General features: G+C 45.7%; 1 protein-coding gene across 1 annotated transcript in view; it reads left to right on the forward strand.

Annotated features, from left to right (window-relative positions):
- Positions 1-15918, forward strand: part of DEPTOR (DEP domain containing MTOR interacting protein) — a 119635-nt gene that overhangs the window by 32327 nt on the left and 71390 nt on the right. Inside the window, exons 2-3 of the mRNA XM_028533961.2 lie at positions 7984-8162; positions 9324-9447. Coding sequence (XP_028389762.1) covers positions 7984-8162; positions 9324-9447 — 303 coding nt within the window. The remainder of the gene's footprint in view (positions 1-7983; positions 8163-9323; positions 9448-15918) is intronic.

Here is a 15918-nt window from a genome sequence, read left to right on the forward strand (position 1 = left end):
TTGGGACCCACTGAACAGCACCAGTTGTTGGCCCTATGCCAGATCTTGGAGAACAGAGGTAAAGGGAGGGACGTAATGCATGTCCCAGTTTGGGACTCACTGTTCTAGGTGAAGGGCAAACCCTTGTGTATTGAAAGGAGTCGGGACACAGCGTCCTTAATTACAGAGGGGCAGGATGGGGTTTGGGGACCACGACTGGAGCAGCTGCCAAGATGCAAGAGCCCTGCCCAGTCCTTTACCAAGAAGACAGCAAGGACTTCAACCAGTACCGGTACTGAATCATCCCGTGTCCTTGTCGGTTCCACGAACCGCTCCAGGCTTGTTTCTGCACCTGTAAAATGGCAATGAGAGGTCTGCTGCTCCTGGGCGTGGTATGTAGACAAAGAATGACTTGTTTGGGAAAAAAAGAAATTCTGGAGCTTCTTGGAACGGCACGTTGCAAACAGGAAGAGCACCGTGTTCTGTCTTCAGAGGAAGAGATCAGAGCTAGAGACGTTGCTACCTTGCTCTGTTCCTTTAGACTAGGAGGTCCCTGAGGAGTAAGCCCACGTAGAAGAAGAACACAGTGAAAATATTACGTCTAAGGAGATCGGGAAGGCTGACTTAGGGACCTTCCCACCCTGGCCCTATACTTACCTCTTATCTCAGGGATGAGATGGAAATTTATTTATTTATTTTAAATTGTTTTTTATTTTTCAATCACAGTTGAAACACACTATTATATCAGTTTCAGGCATGCCACATAGTGATTAGACATTTCTGTGCCGAACAAAGTGATCTCCCCGGTAAGTCCGGTACCCGCCCGGCACCGTGCATAGCTATTAGGCGTGAGAGATTTAAAAGGGACTCCTGAACTTCTCTGCACATGTCACTAGAAAAGTATTTGTTTTACGTACTGCATGACCTGATGCTGACTCTCTGGGGCGGCGTGACTCACCAGGTCCATTCCCTGTCCCCCAGGAGTGTGATCGTCATTAGTGCCAACACGAAGACAATCTGATGATTTCTTTTGTAGGCGCTTCTGTGAACCCCATCTGTGTTTGCACTGGTAGCAGGATCTGTGTGGTGCATAAATTGCATAAATTTTCACCTCGCTGTTCTAGCATGACTGGAATGTTTTTTTCTTTTTTCTTAGCCTGTAGGAGCATAACATAGGCAGAAGATGGGTGCTTCTGCCATTTAAAATTCAGTGGTATGGGACGCTCTCTACACACGAGAATCAGAAGACCTGGGTTCAAACCCTGACTCTCTTCCTTTGAAAATGTAACTTGGTCACATCACTTGGATCTTCCTGAGTTCCCTTCCTTATCTGTCGAATGAGTGACAGCGGCTTCCTGATTCCCAGGGATGTTGCTGGTCTCAGCTCTGACAGTTGTGGCTCCACTTAGCTGTAAGGTACTACTGTTATTGTTTCTGCTCACACCGCTTCCTCGGGATTTCAAATAGTGAATGATATATGGGACCTGGAATCGAACATGCTTTCTGCCCAGGTGTGTTTACCATCTCAATTCATTATGGTGACAAGACATACAGAATACCCGGGACTTTGCACCGACCTGAAAGGAGGCCTGGAGAGGCTCTGTATAGAGACTTTCCAAGTCACAGAGCCGTTGTTTGCAGCCCTCCCGGAAAGGAGTCTCGGAAAGGAAGGCCGTTCCTGCAACTTTCCACACGTTATGTGTGTGCGTCTGGGTGTGTGTTTCCGAGACCCGTTCCTTCTGTCTCTGCAGAATCGCATGTGCTCTGTTACCGTTAACCAGTCGATTCTCTTTCCTGTCCGTATTGTTCTGTTGTTCTGACTAGACTGAGAGAATTCAGACAAATTCTTGACGCAAAACTACATGAAATGTATATTAGGATCCTATTTCACACAAACACATATATGTGTAAGTTAAAAACTTTTTCAAGGATACATACACAACTATTAATATTGGGTTCCTTTGGAAAGTGGGGTTGAGGAAAATTTCAAACACATCCCAAAGCAAATACAACAGTGTAGCAAAGTCCCGTGCCTCTGTCTCCTAGTTTCAGCAATTACCAAATCATCCCCAGTTACCCAACTTTGTATGACACATATTTGAATTGTTTCTCTACCATGGACATGTATGATTTTGATCATTTGAAATTTTAATTATAAAATAAATCCAGACATTGAAAGGAAAAGCAGTGTGTTAGATTTTGTTTGTTCTTGTCTTTTTTTCTCATCCTTTTAGGGTGGGTGATTAACAGTGATGTTCCCTGGGCTCTCTGAGCCCCAGGGACAGACATTGGCTGTTGCGGAACATCTGGAAGGGACAACAGTTTTGGTTTAAAGCACATCTATGTCAGGGCTGCAGCCCAAATCACCAGGCCCAGACTGTCAGCCCCACTGTTGGGCTTGCTGTGTTTTTTAATTAAACTGTTTACTTTGGCTGAGATTTATGACACTGTTTTTAAATGAGGATCTGTAGTTTCTGCCTCTCTTTTGTTCCCTGCCTTTTACAACCCACTGCAGTTCTCTGCAAGCTATTTTTAAAAAGACAACAATTTCTCCTTTCCTTATCAGATGGATGGTAATTTTGATGGGATTATTAACACCCTGCACTCAGCAGTGTTTGTTCTGTTCGGGCTGGAAGAGGAAATTGTCTGGTGCAATTTCGGCAGCTGGTTAGCTGGACAAGAATAGAACATTACAGAATCACCTTGAATCTGAAGCCTGCGGACCAGCTGTCTGAAATGAATGATGGGACGGTGGTTTTTGTACTGAAATTTCTTCTCTGGTAGGATTGAAAAGGCAGCTAAAATAGAGATGGTTATTCTCCCCAGCGGTGCAGTGGGGATTGAGTTGACTGATGTAGAATGTTATTGAGTACATAGTGGACACCAATATTTTTCACATCAGTGAGGATCTATCCCCTCCCATGCGCCAGGCGCGAGAATGGCAAAACTAAATAAGCAACTCTCCCTTAGGATCCCTGACCTCATTTAGTTGTAATACAGTAGGATGAATGCTCTATTAGTGTCATTAAAATATTAGGAGAAAACAGGAGAGGTTGTTCCCTGGCTTTGGAAGGCTGGGAAGATGTTCACAGGGGGAGGTGCCTTCCAAGCTGAAGAGTAAGTAGAGTCTTTGAATTATTGGGGCCAGGAGGAGGGGGCATTCTAAGCAGAGGGGACTGTCTGGGTCAGAGGCACGGGGAATAGTGACATGTAATCAGGGGATGGAGAAGAGCCCAATGTGGACACACTGCAAGGTGGGTGTGCTCGTAGCTGGGACAGAGGCCAGAAGGCTTGGGAGGAGCCCTGGGGTCAGGAAGGAAGGTCTTTGTAGCAAATGCAATTCCAGGACATACTCCTTAGAACATGGGTAGGTGAGGTTCTTTTGGATCCAAGGAACCGATGCTTGCACAGCCCCTTGGAGGGACTGATTGGTGCTGTTCTGGTTACCATAGGGCGTGCATAGCTGGAAGAAGACGGGGAAAACTCCAAAGAACGAGGCGCTGCAGGCTGTCCTGTGCCTCCTCTCATTTCCATCTTCAGGGCTCTTTCCCCCGACCCCTCAGCTTTGCTGTGCCGTCCCTCCCCCCACCTCTCTCACTCCTCTGAGTCTTCTACTCCTGGGCACTTTTAACCTTTGTTCTAGGATTCCGTGTAGACGCTGGAGGATGTGGAGAGGGTATGTGGCAGAACTGAGTGGGGAAACCAGGAAGTATGTACTTGGACTTGGCAGCTGAACCCCTTTAGCGGGAGCACCCCACATTGCTGTATTATATACATTGACACCTTGGTAACTTCTGCTTCAAGAAAGTGTTCCGTGGCACAACTGCTGTGTGAAGACTCCACTCTGGTTGAAATCCAGGAGGGAGCCATAGTGCTTTAGCTTAGCTAATTATCGTCATTTAAGTTGGGTAGAATCCTGTGCCCCTGTGTCCTTGTTGAACTGCCTGTGCGCATGGACAGGGATGGCTCATGCAAAGAACTCAGGCAGGAGGTTTTTAAACCCTGCTTGGGTGGGTAAGCTGTGGAAGACCCTTTTAATTCAAAGGGGATGTTGGACATGGCAGACGATGTGACTGAAATGTCCAGGCGAAATGCTGTGTTTAAAAGTGTGGCTTTTAGCCCCGAGCTCAGCATTTTTGCAGTCTTTCTAGAGAATGCTATTTTACAGAGGTTCAGTTATGCAAAACTTCCGGTTTTCTACAAAACTTGGCCACATTGCCTACTCTGTCCCCTTCTTGGGGATTTGTGCGTGTGAGCGTATTAAAAGCTATGACAACTCTAAAGGGTGAAAACTCCAGAAACTGGTTACCCTAGAAGTGGAAGCATAAAGAGTTTTTAAAAGACTTAGATATCGATTTTATGATAGTAGACACTTAGTTGTGGGGTGGGAACTCCTCCCAAGTTAGTGAGACGCCTCCTTACCTTTTTGGAAAAAAAATGCTGGCATTTCTATGAGTGCCCTTGTACATTCATTAGTTCACCAAATATTTATTAAGGACCCACGGTGCCAGGCAAAACACTTAATTATGTGTTTGCAGGGTAAAAGTCCTTACCTCTTTATTATTGGGCTACCTTTTCCTGGAATATACAATTTTCAAGGCTCATTTTTAGAATGTGTTTCTGAGTATGAAAGAAAAAGAAGATGGTAGCACAGGTATTGAGCATTTTTTAACCTCTGGTTACATGTCTAAAAATATCAAGTTTCAGGCTAACTCCTGGATCCCGAGTTCTTTCCCCTCCATCTCATGTCCGTTCAATTTTCTTTTTTTCTTTTTTTTTAAGATTATATTTTATTTATTTTTTTAGAGAGGGAAGGAAGGGAGAAAGAGAGAGAGAAACATCAATGTGTGGTTGCTGGGGGTCATGGCCTGCAACCCAGGCATGTGCCCTGACTGGGAATCGAACCTGCGACACTTTGGTTCTCATCCCATGCTCAATCCGCTGAGCTACGCCAGCCAGGGCACCATTCAATTTTCTAAACAGGGAAATGTACCAGGCCCGGGTGGGCCGAGGGGTGCTGTCTAGTGCTTTCTCACGGGGCAGGGAGGAAACTGGTGGGAATCCAACGTGCTCAAGAATGAGCACCAAGCTTGAGCGTGAGGGTTCATGAAAGGATAGTGACTGAAAGGTTCTGTTCTGTAGTATTTAAAGGTAAACATTACCTAACATTTTTTTAAAGTTGGAAAGTTTACAGGAGCTAAAACTCCTCTTTTGGCTCATAACCCATTCCTCCTCCAAATTATAGGGTAGCTTATCCCACATTTCAATGTCTAAATAAATTGGTCTTCACGATTCTTGAATCCCTGACAGACATCACGCCTGAGAATGAACGTTTCGCGTTCTGCCACTTGGAACACGTTACACACGTTATTTGGTGACATTGTCGCTGAATTCATTAGAAGGATACATGCGATGACTTTGGCACACCTCTGTGAACATTTCTTTTTAATTAGAGCTCATTTATTTTTTAGTAATAATTACACCTTTACATGGGTATCATTTGTGGTTTTCGCATGACCTGCCTTGGGGAGTTGGCATGAGGATTCATACCAGTCAGGCAGTTAAAACTGCCTAGCACACCCCGAGTAAGGGCTTACGCGCCGTCTCTGTCTGTGTCACTGAGTGAGTTTTGTGACAGTGTGACACCGTTTTACCAACGGGACCGTAGTGCTCAGAAGGCTGATCGCCTGGAACCACAGGCAGCGTCTGGACGACAGCCAGGTCTTCAAATTCCCAGTCCTCTGCTCCCGGTTGTCCTTGTAACTGACATTTAAGGGGTATTTCTTTCTTTTTAAAATTAATTTTTTAATGTTTTTTCAAATGTTCCATTACAGTTGACATGCAATAGTACACTAGTTTCAGGTGTACAGCAGAGTGGGTTGCATTTGGGGTTTAGTATTTCCACACAGAAGTGCGGGGGGTGGGATGCAAACACCAGGCCATGGCAGTTAGTGAAGTGAGCACGTGTGAAAGGGCTCAGTGCCGTGCTGGGCATGTGGTAGGAAGCCCATTACACAGAAGCCCGTCCCTTTTTTTCTGTGCAGTTAATGGATGTTAGGACTTTCTCGTTTCTCTCCTCCTCCCCCTGCCCATGCCCCAACTGAGCCCTTTATCCCCAGACTACACAGGCTACTAATCCAGTCTTCAACAGTTGGATTTCTTGGTTAGCTCTGGCTGCCATGACGAAGCACCATAGATTGAGTGATTCTCTCACCGTTCTGGAGGCTGGAACTCTGAGATCAAGGTGTCGGCAGGGTGGGTCTTTCTGAGGCCGCTCTTTGGGGTATACACGGCCGCCTTCCCTGTCTGTCTGTACTCGCTCTTCCCTTTGCACGTGGCTGTGTCCTCATCTCCTCTTCTGATAAGGACACCAGTCCTGTTGGATCTGGGCCCAATGTACTGACCTCATTGTAATTGAATTGCCTTTGAAAAGACTCTGTCGTCAAAGGCGGTCACATTCTGGGGGCCGAGGGTCTCCACGTAGGAACTCTAGGGCACACTGCTCAGCCTGTAACAGTGTGTAGCCAGGAAGAGCAGCTTGGCCTCAGAGCTCCAGCCCCATGTGCTCCCAACCCCTAATCAGAACCTTTGTGTTATCAAAACCCGTTATCACTCAGTGCGCTCAGTCCACAAAACAGGCGAGAGTATGACCGAGTTCCTTCCTTAGGGAGTGGGGGAAGGGCGGGTGGGGCCTGTTCAGTGTCAGGCACTACGCTGGGTTGCTAGCAGGTGCCTCGCAGATACCATATCCCTAAATCTCCACATTGCAAGGGCAGGGTAGGCGTAATTGCCTACATTTTACAGGGAAAGAAGGAGACATTAAGTTACTTGCCCTAGGCACACAGTGGCTTTGTGATTTTGTCACGTGACACTCCCGTGGCACAACGTTGTCAAGGATTGACGTAAGGAGCATAGGAACCATGTGGGTGAAGGAGGAGGGAAGCTGACCTGATGGTTCACTTGAGAATTAAAAACCAAATGCAAGGCTGATCAAACAAAGAGAGACAAATGGGACAAACTTTTTTTTTTCAGGCAGGTTTAAGGCTGTTGGAAGAAAGGCACTTAGTTCCGAAGGGAGTGAGGGAAGGCTCTGTGTCAGCCACTTCCCTCCACGCTCACCCCTCGGCCTGTGAATAAATTGTATTTATCCCACAGCCTTAATTCATTTCCGGGATTTTCTGATTATTCCTCCCTAGCTAGGGGCACTGTGATGTGGTGATTGAAAAGTGGAACTCTGAAATGAGATCATCAGGGGTCAGATCTTAGCTGTGTGGTCTCAGGCGAGTCTCTGAGACCTCGGTTCCCTCTGCTGGAAGGGAGGGAGGGAGGGAGGGAGAGAAGAATGAAGGGTGGGCAATAAGTTCTGGTGAGATTGTTATTATGAACATTGAGTCGATCTATGTGAAAGTGCTCCAGTCTGCACCTGGAACCTAGTGAGCCTCAGAAAGGATGACCTGTTGCCTGTATCGAAAACAAGACCCATAAAGGCAAGGACATTTGGGTATTTTTCGATGTATGCTTCTAATGCTCAAAGGTGCCTACTAGGCAGGTAATAGACACTCATTCGTATTTGTTGTATGAATAAATGAATGCAACTATGCTAGACCCTGATCAATTTGTGATGGAGAGGAAGTACCTGTACTCAGAGTTTTTGTCTGTTGGTTGTTGGAAGCCATAAGTCCACTGGTGGAGAGATCAAGAGAAGGGAGTGAGGCGGGGGAGGGGTGGGACAGCTTTTCTCAGTCTCCTGAGTGGCAGGAGAGCTCTAGGTTGTCTGGTTGTGTGTCCCTCCCATCCTTCTGTGTCCCCTCTAGATCTGGGGGTGGAGTCACTCTCTGGGGGCCCTGGGCTCCGACAGGGAGGAAACCACCCACTGCCATGGAAATGTTTGAGTGGCACTCTGCTTCCTGCCGAGCTTCCATTCTGTCTCTGCCCTCCGGGATTGGTTTAATCACTTGTGTTGTCACCAAAATTTCTAAAACGATTGCCAAATTTTCTTTGCAGGCTCAGGCTACATGAAGAGAAGGTTATTAAAGACAGGCGACATCACCTCAAAACCTACCCAAACTGCTTTGTGGCCAAAGAACTGATCGACTGGCTGATTGAGCACAAAGAGGCTTCTGACAGAGAGACGGCGATTAAACTCATGCAGAAATTGGCAGACCGGGGCATCATTCACCACGGTGAGTGGGGTGGCAGTCAGGGTCACTTGGGAAGTGGAGGACTACATCTTGTATTCCAGACTTGAGCCTACCCATTAGGAAATAAAACATTTTACTTTAATTGTTTCCTGTGTATCTTTCTCCAGCTCCATTTCCTTCCTCCCTCTAAGAGGCATTTGGGTTTATTTCCATGGGCTTCTGTATACTTTTCCTTTCTGTATATGCATTTCTTAGCAACATATCATTTTATTTTAAGTGTTTTAAATCATCATGGCAATGCAAGTTTATTGTCTTGTGTGGGGAGACACATCCACATTGATGGTGTATCTCCTGCTTTCTCACTTTCGCCTCTGCGCACGCCTGTGCAATTGTGCCATCACACATTTCTCCATGGCCATTTCGGTTGCTTCCAACATTCTGCTGTTACTCTCAAGGGTGGGAAGGATATTCATGAACACATTCTCCTTGAGATCTCTAACCCTCAAAAACCTATCCCAGGCCAAGATCTTTCACATACCGTATTTTGCCATGTAAATGCACACACACACCCTAGTACTGCCCATGTAGAATACTCATCCTTATTTTCCCCTCAAATTTGGGCACAAGGTGCACATGATACATGGCAAAATACGGTATTCTTTTTCTCTTGGGCTGGCATGCCCAACTGCTACTCATTGTTCAGGTCTCCACTTACATGCACACTTTTCCGAGAAGCATCCAGTCCCCAAATCCAGGTTACTGGGTACTGAGTAACTCCTCCCTTGATCTCCCAGTATCTCCTCACCTCTCCCAAAGCCCCATCACACTGTATTTTAATTACACGTTGACATTTCTCTTTATTGCGTTAGATTTCACATTCTTTGTGGTTGATGCCTGCCCCAATGTCATGCTCAAGCAGAGTTTATGGAATGAATGATGAATGGAATTTTGTGACCCTTTTACTAGATAATAGCGATGATATGATATGATATGATATGATATGATATGATAGCTAATAATACTGAGCACTTACTCTGTTCCAGGCACTGTGCTCAATACTCTACTCTGCATGTATTACATCAAAGAGTAGTGTGCTTGAAAAATTAGGTAGTAAACAAATCTTAACTAGCATTTTAGTTCTTTTGAGTAATTACCTGAGGGGTTTTTTTTCTGATTTGCCCCCCTCTGTACATTGTGTTTCAGTGTGTGACGAGCACAAGGAATTCAAGGATGTCAAACTCTTCTACCGCTTTAGGAAGGATGACGGCACCTTCCCACTGGACAACGAGGTGAAGGCCTTCATGAGAGGACAGCGGCTGTACGAGAAGTACGTTGCACGCGAAACCCCCACTGTAACCTTCACTTGGAGGGAAAAGCAGGGCTATTTTAGTCTTTTATCGTTTTGACTTCAGCCTGGCTCTTCCATGTGGGGTGGTTACATAACTGTTCCTTTAATAATGAGAAAATTTTATCGCTCACTTGCTTTTCTCTCCTCCAGAAATTAAGTCAGTTTCATAAGATTCTTAACAAAGGATGTATTTAAATAGTATTTTCTATATTGAAGCGGATTTACCAAAACTCCACAAGTAAAAACAAAAGGTCGGAAGCTTGATGTTTGCCATCAAATGATGAAATACTGTTGCGTAACTCAGAGGCTGAGTCCTGGAAATAGCTAGAGGTGCCGTGTCAAGTGCAGTGGAAGTTCAAGTCCAGGTCAAGAAATGAGCAGGGAGAGAACTTCAGAGAGCGGGGAGATCCATGAGGGAAAACCCCTCAGCTCTTTGAGAAGCGAGTCTTCTGTCGCCCCAGAGTGTTTGGTTGCTGGGTCTGGAACCCCCGCAGTGGTCTCCGAGCCAGTCTGCTGTGGATCCTCTTCCACCCTACCTTCCTTGCGTGTTCGTTTTTCCTCCCTGGGGCAACCAGAAGAGAAAGGAGCGCAGGAGCAATGGCACCCCCGTCTTAGCCCTGGTTGCCTTTCAAGGTGTCCAGGAGTTGAAATAGTGTACTTACCATATTAAAGAGCCTACCCTATCATGGGTGGGTTGGTGCATGGGGGAGAGGGCCCAGGGGGTCGGGTCAAGTAGCATGATGGCTAAGAGCCAGACAGGGTTGGGTTCTAGCTCTGTTACCTTGGCTTCGTAAACCTCAGTGTCTTCTTTTTTGAGGAGGGAGTAGGGATAGCACCTACCTCCCAGGTGTGTGGCTCTGTGTGGGAATTGAAGGGATAAATTGTGTCAAGTACTCAAGTATTTCAGCTCATTAATTCTTGCTTGTTGTTAGACCCCACCAATGAAAACCAATTCGGTTACTCACACGATAGTGATGGCCGCCCTGGATTCTGTCCCTCCGGTATCCTGCCTCTGTCCAGGTTCTGGGCGCCTCTGTTTTTCAAGCAGGGATTGTCCTTAACGCTCAGTATGTACCAGTTTGCCAGTCACGTGCTGTCTGTATTGAACTGTAGAGAAATTCTCAACTCTCTGACTCACATGAATTTGAATGGAAGGGACCCATGGATACCTCCATTGTCTACCTGTGTATTCAAGTTTTGTTACTGTTTCTTTTCCTTTCTTAGTTCCTTTTGGAGAATTCTAGCAGGTGTTACGTATTTAGATTACCATGGTGGTCCCTTCCAGGAGTGTCCAACCTTTTGGTACCACACTGGAAGAAGAAGAGTTGTCTTGGGCCACACACTAAATACACTGTGACACGTAAACACAAAAAAATCTCATAGTGTTTTAAGCAGATTTACGATTTTGTGTTGGGCTGCATTCAGCCCGTGGGCCATGGGTTGGACACCCCTGCATAAGAGTCCATGTTGTCGAAAACATACATGTCACTTTCAAGGAAGGAAGCCAGGGGTTCTGTAACCCTCTTCTGTAGCTTCATTTTATCCCCTGGGATCTGGTAACCGCACCATGGGAATTGGGGGTAGCAATACTGAAATGTCTGATACAGAACTGTTCTTGCTATGGGCTGGGTAACGGGTATGGTGGCAACACCAGAATAAGAAAAGATAAAGAAAGTGGTCGTGCCTCCTAGAAAACAGACATCCCCCAGCCCCACCTTCTGTTGCTTCTCCCCCTCCATCCTACGTGCCGTTCATGCTGCACTACGTGCCTATGGACCATCCAAGGCTCCTCTATGCCATCAGGCCCTTTATTAATTCATTTATTATACAACAAAAATTCACTGAGCCCTTACTGCATGCTGAGCATGATTACAGGCTCTAGAAACATGCCATGAACTCAAAGACAGACAAGGCCTCTGCCTCAATGGAAGAGGTAGATGTTAAATGGGTGTCACATGAAGAGGAATGTGGTGGGATCCATGGTTTTCAGTGCTAGAAAGAAAAGGAGACTTCCTGAAGGTGGTGAGGTATCGGAGAGAAGAGGGCCAGGGAAGACATTCCTGAGAAGGTGGCGTTTGAATAAAGCGAGCCTTGCAGATAGAGGGCGCAACAAGGGCAAAGGCTTGGAAGCAGGAAGGTGCTTGGTGTGTCTTGTGTCAGTAAGGAGGCCAGAGTGCTCAGAGAGCAGGAATAAGGGAGAAGGGCAGGAGATGAGTTGGGGCCAGATCACGTAGGACACTTAAGGCTGTGATATGAATTGAAGATTTTATTTTAAGTGTAATGGGAAACCATGGCGAGCAGGGAGCAGAGAAGTGGCATTCTTCATAGGACTCCCACCCCTTTCCCTAGCTCTCTCCGACTCCTCAACAGCCTCACACACTTGCCTGCTCTGTGACCTTCAGCAGGCTGCCGAACCTTGCTGGTCTGCAGTCTTGAATGGAGACATGGCGGGGACCCACATGGAAAGGCTGTTGCGGGGATTAAATGGAACAGGGTCTGTACAATGCTAAGCACAGTGCTCGACTCGGCGTGAGAGCCCAAGGAATGTTAGCTGTCGCTCTTAGCCTAGTAAACAATAATATAAATGAATGGCACCTGTTATTTTTATATTACTTTAATTTAGCCTAGCATAGCCTTGAGGAGTCGGGAAGCCAGGGTACCTGGATGTGAATCCTGGTTCTTGTCTTTTGGGCATGTGGTTTCACGTCTCCGGGCCTCTGTTTGCCCATCTAGTAAGTGGAGAGATGGACTGTCGACCTCATAGGCTTCTTGTGGGCAGTAAGTGAACTGCCTCTTGTGAGCACACGGGACGGCGCTGACCTCAGCGTGATTGCATCCTGTTGCTCACCCCCTGCTGCCAGCTGGAAGGGAGTGTGAGAGAGAGGGTGTGTGCTGCTGGATCACAGCCCAGACTTTGTCATTTTGAGGAATTCATCTGAGCATATCCAGGGCACAGCGCCCTTTCATCAACAAGGTTTCAGTAAACCTTCGCTCTGGCCTGAAGCTGCACAGAATAAGGCACGACTTCTCTCCAAGGAGCGGCTTCCGGTTTCCCACTCAATTCTCCATAAGCACCAACATCCCAGACGCACAGCCATACACATGAGTCACATTCTCCCAAACAGTACAGTTTCTAGTTTTCAAGTGAAACCTTTGTAAGCAGGATACATACGTGTAACTTAAAAAAACAACAGCGAATCTGTGCGTCCTCCCTTTACATGGTAGAAGATATTTGGGGTGCCTGCACCAAACTACAAAACGACTATGTTTTCAGCAGTTAGCAAAATAAATCCCTTTGAGAAAAAAAGTTGAACTAAGGATTTTTAAGTGTTCTATAGACCGATAAACAGAATTAGCTATAAAAGAGAATGTAAGTTTGAGGTACAATTTGGACTTTCCTTGCCAAAACTAGTAGTTGAAATGCTCATTTTAAACTAAGATTGCATTCAGACATAGATCTAAGAGATATCTCAGTTCTTTTTTGTTGTTGTTGTTGTTGTTTTGTTTTTAAATGCCATTTCTTTTTTTTTTCTATGAGATTTCTCAGCTCTAATGTCACCTCAGTCTTAAATGGAGTTAATGCCCTTCTACGTCTGGTACAGAAAGACATTAGCTTAGTTGTTTATCTGAAGGGCTTTTGGTTCTCTGAACAGCAGGAGCTCTCTCTCCAGCCCCTAGAAGTCTATTTTTTCAGCCTAGGAGTGTCTACCTGATTGAAGAATTGGTTTAAATGCCAGTATGCCGTTCAATCTCTGTTGAGTCCCCACCGCTTCTATTATATTCTCTCCTCCACAGACGGAAGAGAAATATAAGGCAGAAACTGTCCAAAGGGGAGAGGCCCTTTTTTGAGTTTTATCTTATCAGAGGTTTCTCTACCATGTGGCCCTGGGATCTTTTTCCTGTTCCCTCCCAGTGCCTGGCGCAATAAATATTTGCTGAGTGAACAAGGGACTCTGCAGGCTGCGATGGCTGTGAGCTGCTGAGCTCCTGCCATGACAGCGAAAGAGAGCTTGCTTTTAATGACAAGCAGCGACAACAAGAGGTGTGCCTTTGTCTTGCCTCTTCAGAGTTTACAAAGCATCTTGTACACTAACATGTTTGGTCCTCTGTGAGCTATACCCAGCAGGCACCATTAATCCCGCGGTAGAGATGGGGGCGGGGCATGAGCTGGAGAGAGGCTTAACGAATGATGTCACCCTAGATCAGGAAGCTGGAGTAAAAAAAAAAGTCTCCAGGCTTTTGACTCCATATTGTTCCATCTCTGGTATAGACGTGTTTTTCAGACTGAGATCCTGAGTTCTGCAGACTGATTCAAATTCTGTGTGCAGAATAGGTTTTAATTATTTTGCAGACTTTAATAAAAATACTCTCTAGTATGTTTTGTAGAACATTTTCAGAGTTTACCTGTGCTGCGCAATTCGTCAGTAGCTTCGTAGAATCTTGCAATAAATGAGTCCTGCCTTCTCCGTTTATTTGAAGAGTGTCCAAAGATTGCGGTGTAAGTGGGTTAAAAGTTGTTACTTTTTGCAGCCGCTTACCTGAGTGGCAGGGGTTAATTATGACACAGCATAACTAATTGCAAGAACTGTGAAGTGTCTTGAGAGTTTATCCTATTTGCAAGAGAACAAATATGTTGGCCGTCATTTATTGCATGGGTGCTGGCAGGAGACACAAGACCCCTGGGTTAGGGACCAAGGACGGTTTATTACCTTTAGCAGTAGTACTAGAGTATCATCATTTTTTGGAACCAGTTCTCCAAGCCTTGGTTCCCACGGAGCAGTACAGCACCTGCCTGGGCTGGGTTGCACAGAAGAGGAATCCCAAGCTGAGGAACCTGAATCTTTTGTAATAGTCTTTAAGCAGACCTGCTCTCTGGCCTAGAAGGAGACATTATCTGTGTTATACTGGACCATAGGCAGATCCGCCCCTTTGTTCCAGAGGGGAGACACCACCTTTATCTTCCCAGGCTATTCATTATGCAAACAGCTTTGAAAAGATAGTCTAGAATATAAGTTGTGCTTCTGTTTGCGAGATAGGAAGAGACGGTGGAGTCTCCCAAAAACTAAAACAAAATGCGCAAATTAAAGGGCCATCATCTCTTGTTACAGGCTGTTGAACAACTACTTTAGGACAAAAAGTTCTGTGGTTTCATTCAACATGCAGAGAAGTGTTAAAAAACAGAATTCAACTGAATAAACTGGGAAATCGAATTGGCTTTATTCAGCGAGTCACGAATTGGGCAGCTTCCCTTCCAGCCACTAGAGACTTTGTACAAAGTGGAAGATTTGTTATTGGAAGAAGGGTGGGTCAAGGGAGCTGTTAGTGACAGAAAAGAAAGGATTATTTGGGGCAGGATATCTCCTCTCTGGGGAGAGAGAAGGGTTTTTATCATGCAGATGGCCTCTCCTTCCTCTGGTGGGTGGGGAGGTCCATTGGTGGTTGATCAGAAAGTTCCATACTGGTTAATTAAGATCATGGTTCTGGAAGAGGTTGCAACTACAGTTAGATCAGGTATTTAGATTTGGGGCCTGTGGTCTTTTTCCTCAACAGGAGTGGGAGAGACAGCAGGGTAAACCTGGAGATTCTGATGATGATGGTGAAAGCAACACACATAGGGCATCATTGATCATCATTGTGTACCAAGCACTTTATTGTCTCAGCATGTGTACTGCCTAATTAAAGCCTTGTTCTAAACCAATGTTACAAGGACAAATACTGTTAATTCTCCCTTTGGCAAATAAGGAAATTGAGACGAGGGAGAGGCACTAAATTGTTTAACTTCACACATTCAGAAAGCACAGGGAACATTTTGAATCCTGGTTTCCAGTTCCAGAGCCCACAATCTTAAATTAACTGTTTTTCAGTCTGCAAAGATCCTACAGCTTCGATACAGGCAACAGCAAAAACCACTAAAACCACTAAATAACAGTAAACAATAAGCAACTTAATAGATTTTTTTTAATGGGCCTGAAAAAGGTGTTCTCCTGGCTCTTGCTAAGTCCTTGGGTCTGGTTTTGGAAATTGCATTCTCCTGGCTGTTTCTTGGCAATGCCACCGTCCCCTTCCTACACAGTAAATGGCAATAGTGTTAGAGCTTTGTTCACATGTAGAGCAGGTAGCAGGTCAGCTGTGTTTGGCAGAAGCCATCAGCCCCACATTGTCACCTAAGGAGTGCTAGCTCTGGTTGGCTATTTAGAAATGCCTTGATTTCAAGGTAAACACGTTGCCGCATCAACAGTAGACTGGATTCATTGATGGAGATTGACGGTGCTGGCCCCTTCTACCAAGATTTCCTCATCCTGTGTAATTGCAAGGCTACGAATCAAGTCTCTACAACACTGACTTTTGCCGATCTCTCTCTGTAATTACTTTTCAACTCGGTAGGCTGGAAAACCCATTTATGACTTCTGGAGTTGGAGAGGCGTGTGTCACAGTTCTTTCCCTGCCACT

The sequence above is a fragment of the Phyllostomus discolor genome, chromosome 7 (genome assembly GCF_004126475.2).
Source record: "Phyllostomus discolor isolate MPI-MPIP mPhyDis1 chromosome 7, mPhyDis1.pri.v3, whole genome shotgun sequence".
Classification (NCBI taxonomy): domain Eukaryota; kingdom Metazoa; phylum Chordata; class Mammalia; order Chiroptera; family Phyllostomidae; genus Phyllostomus; species Phyllostomus discolor.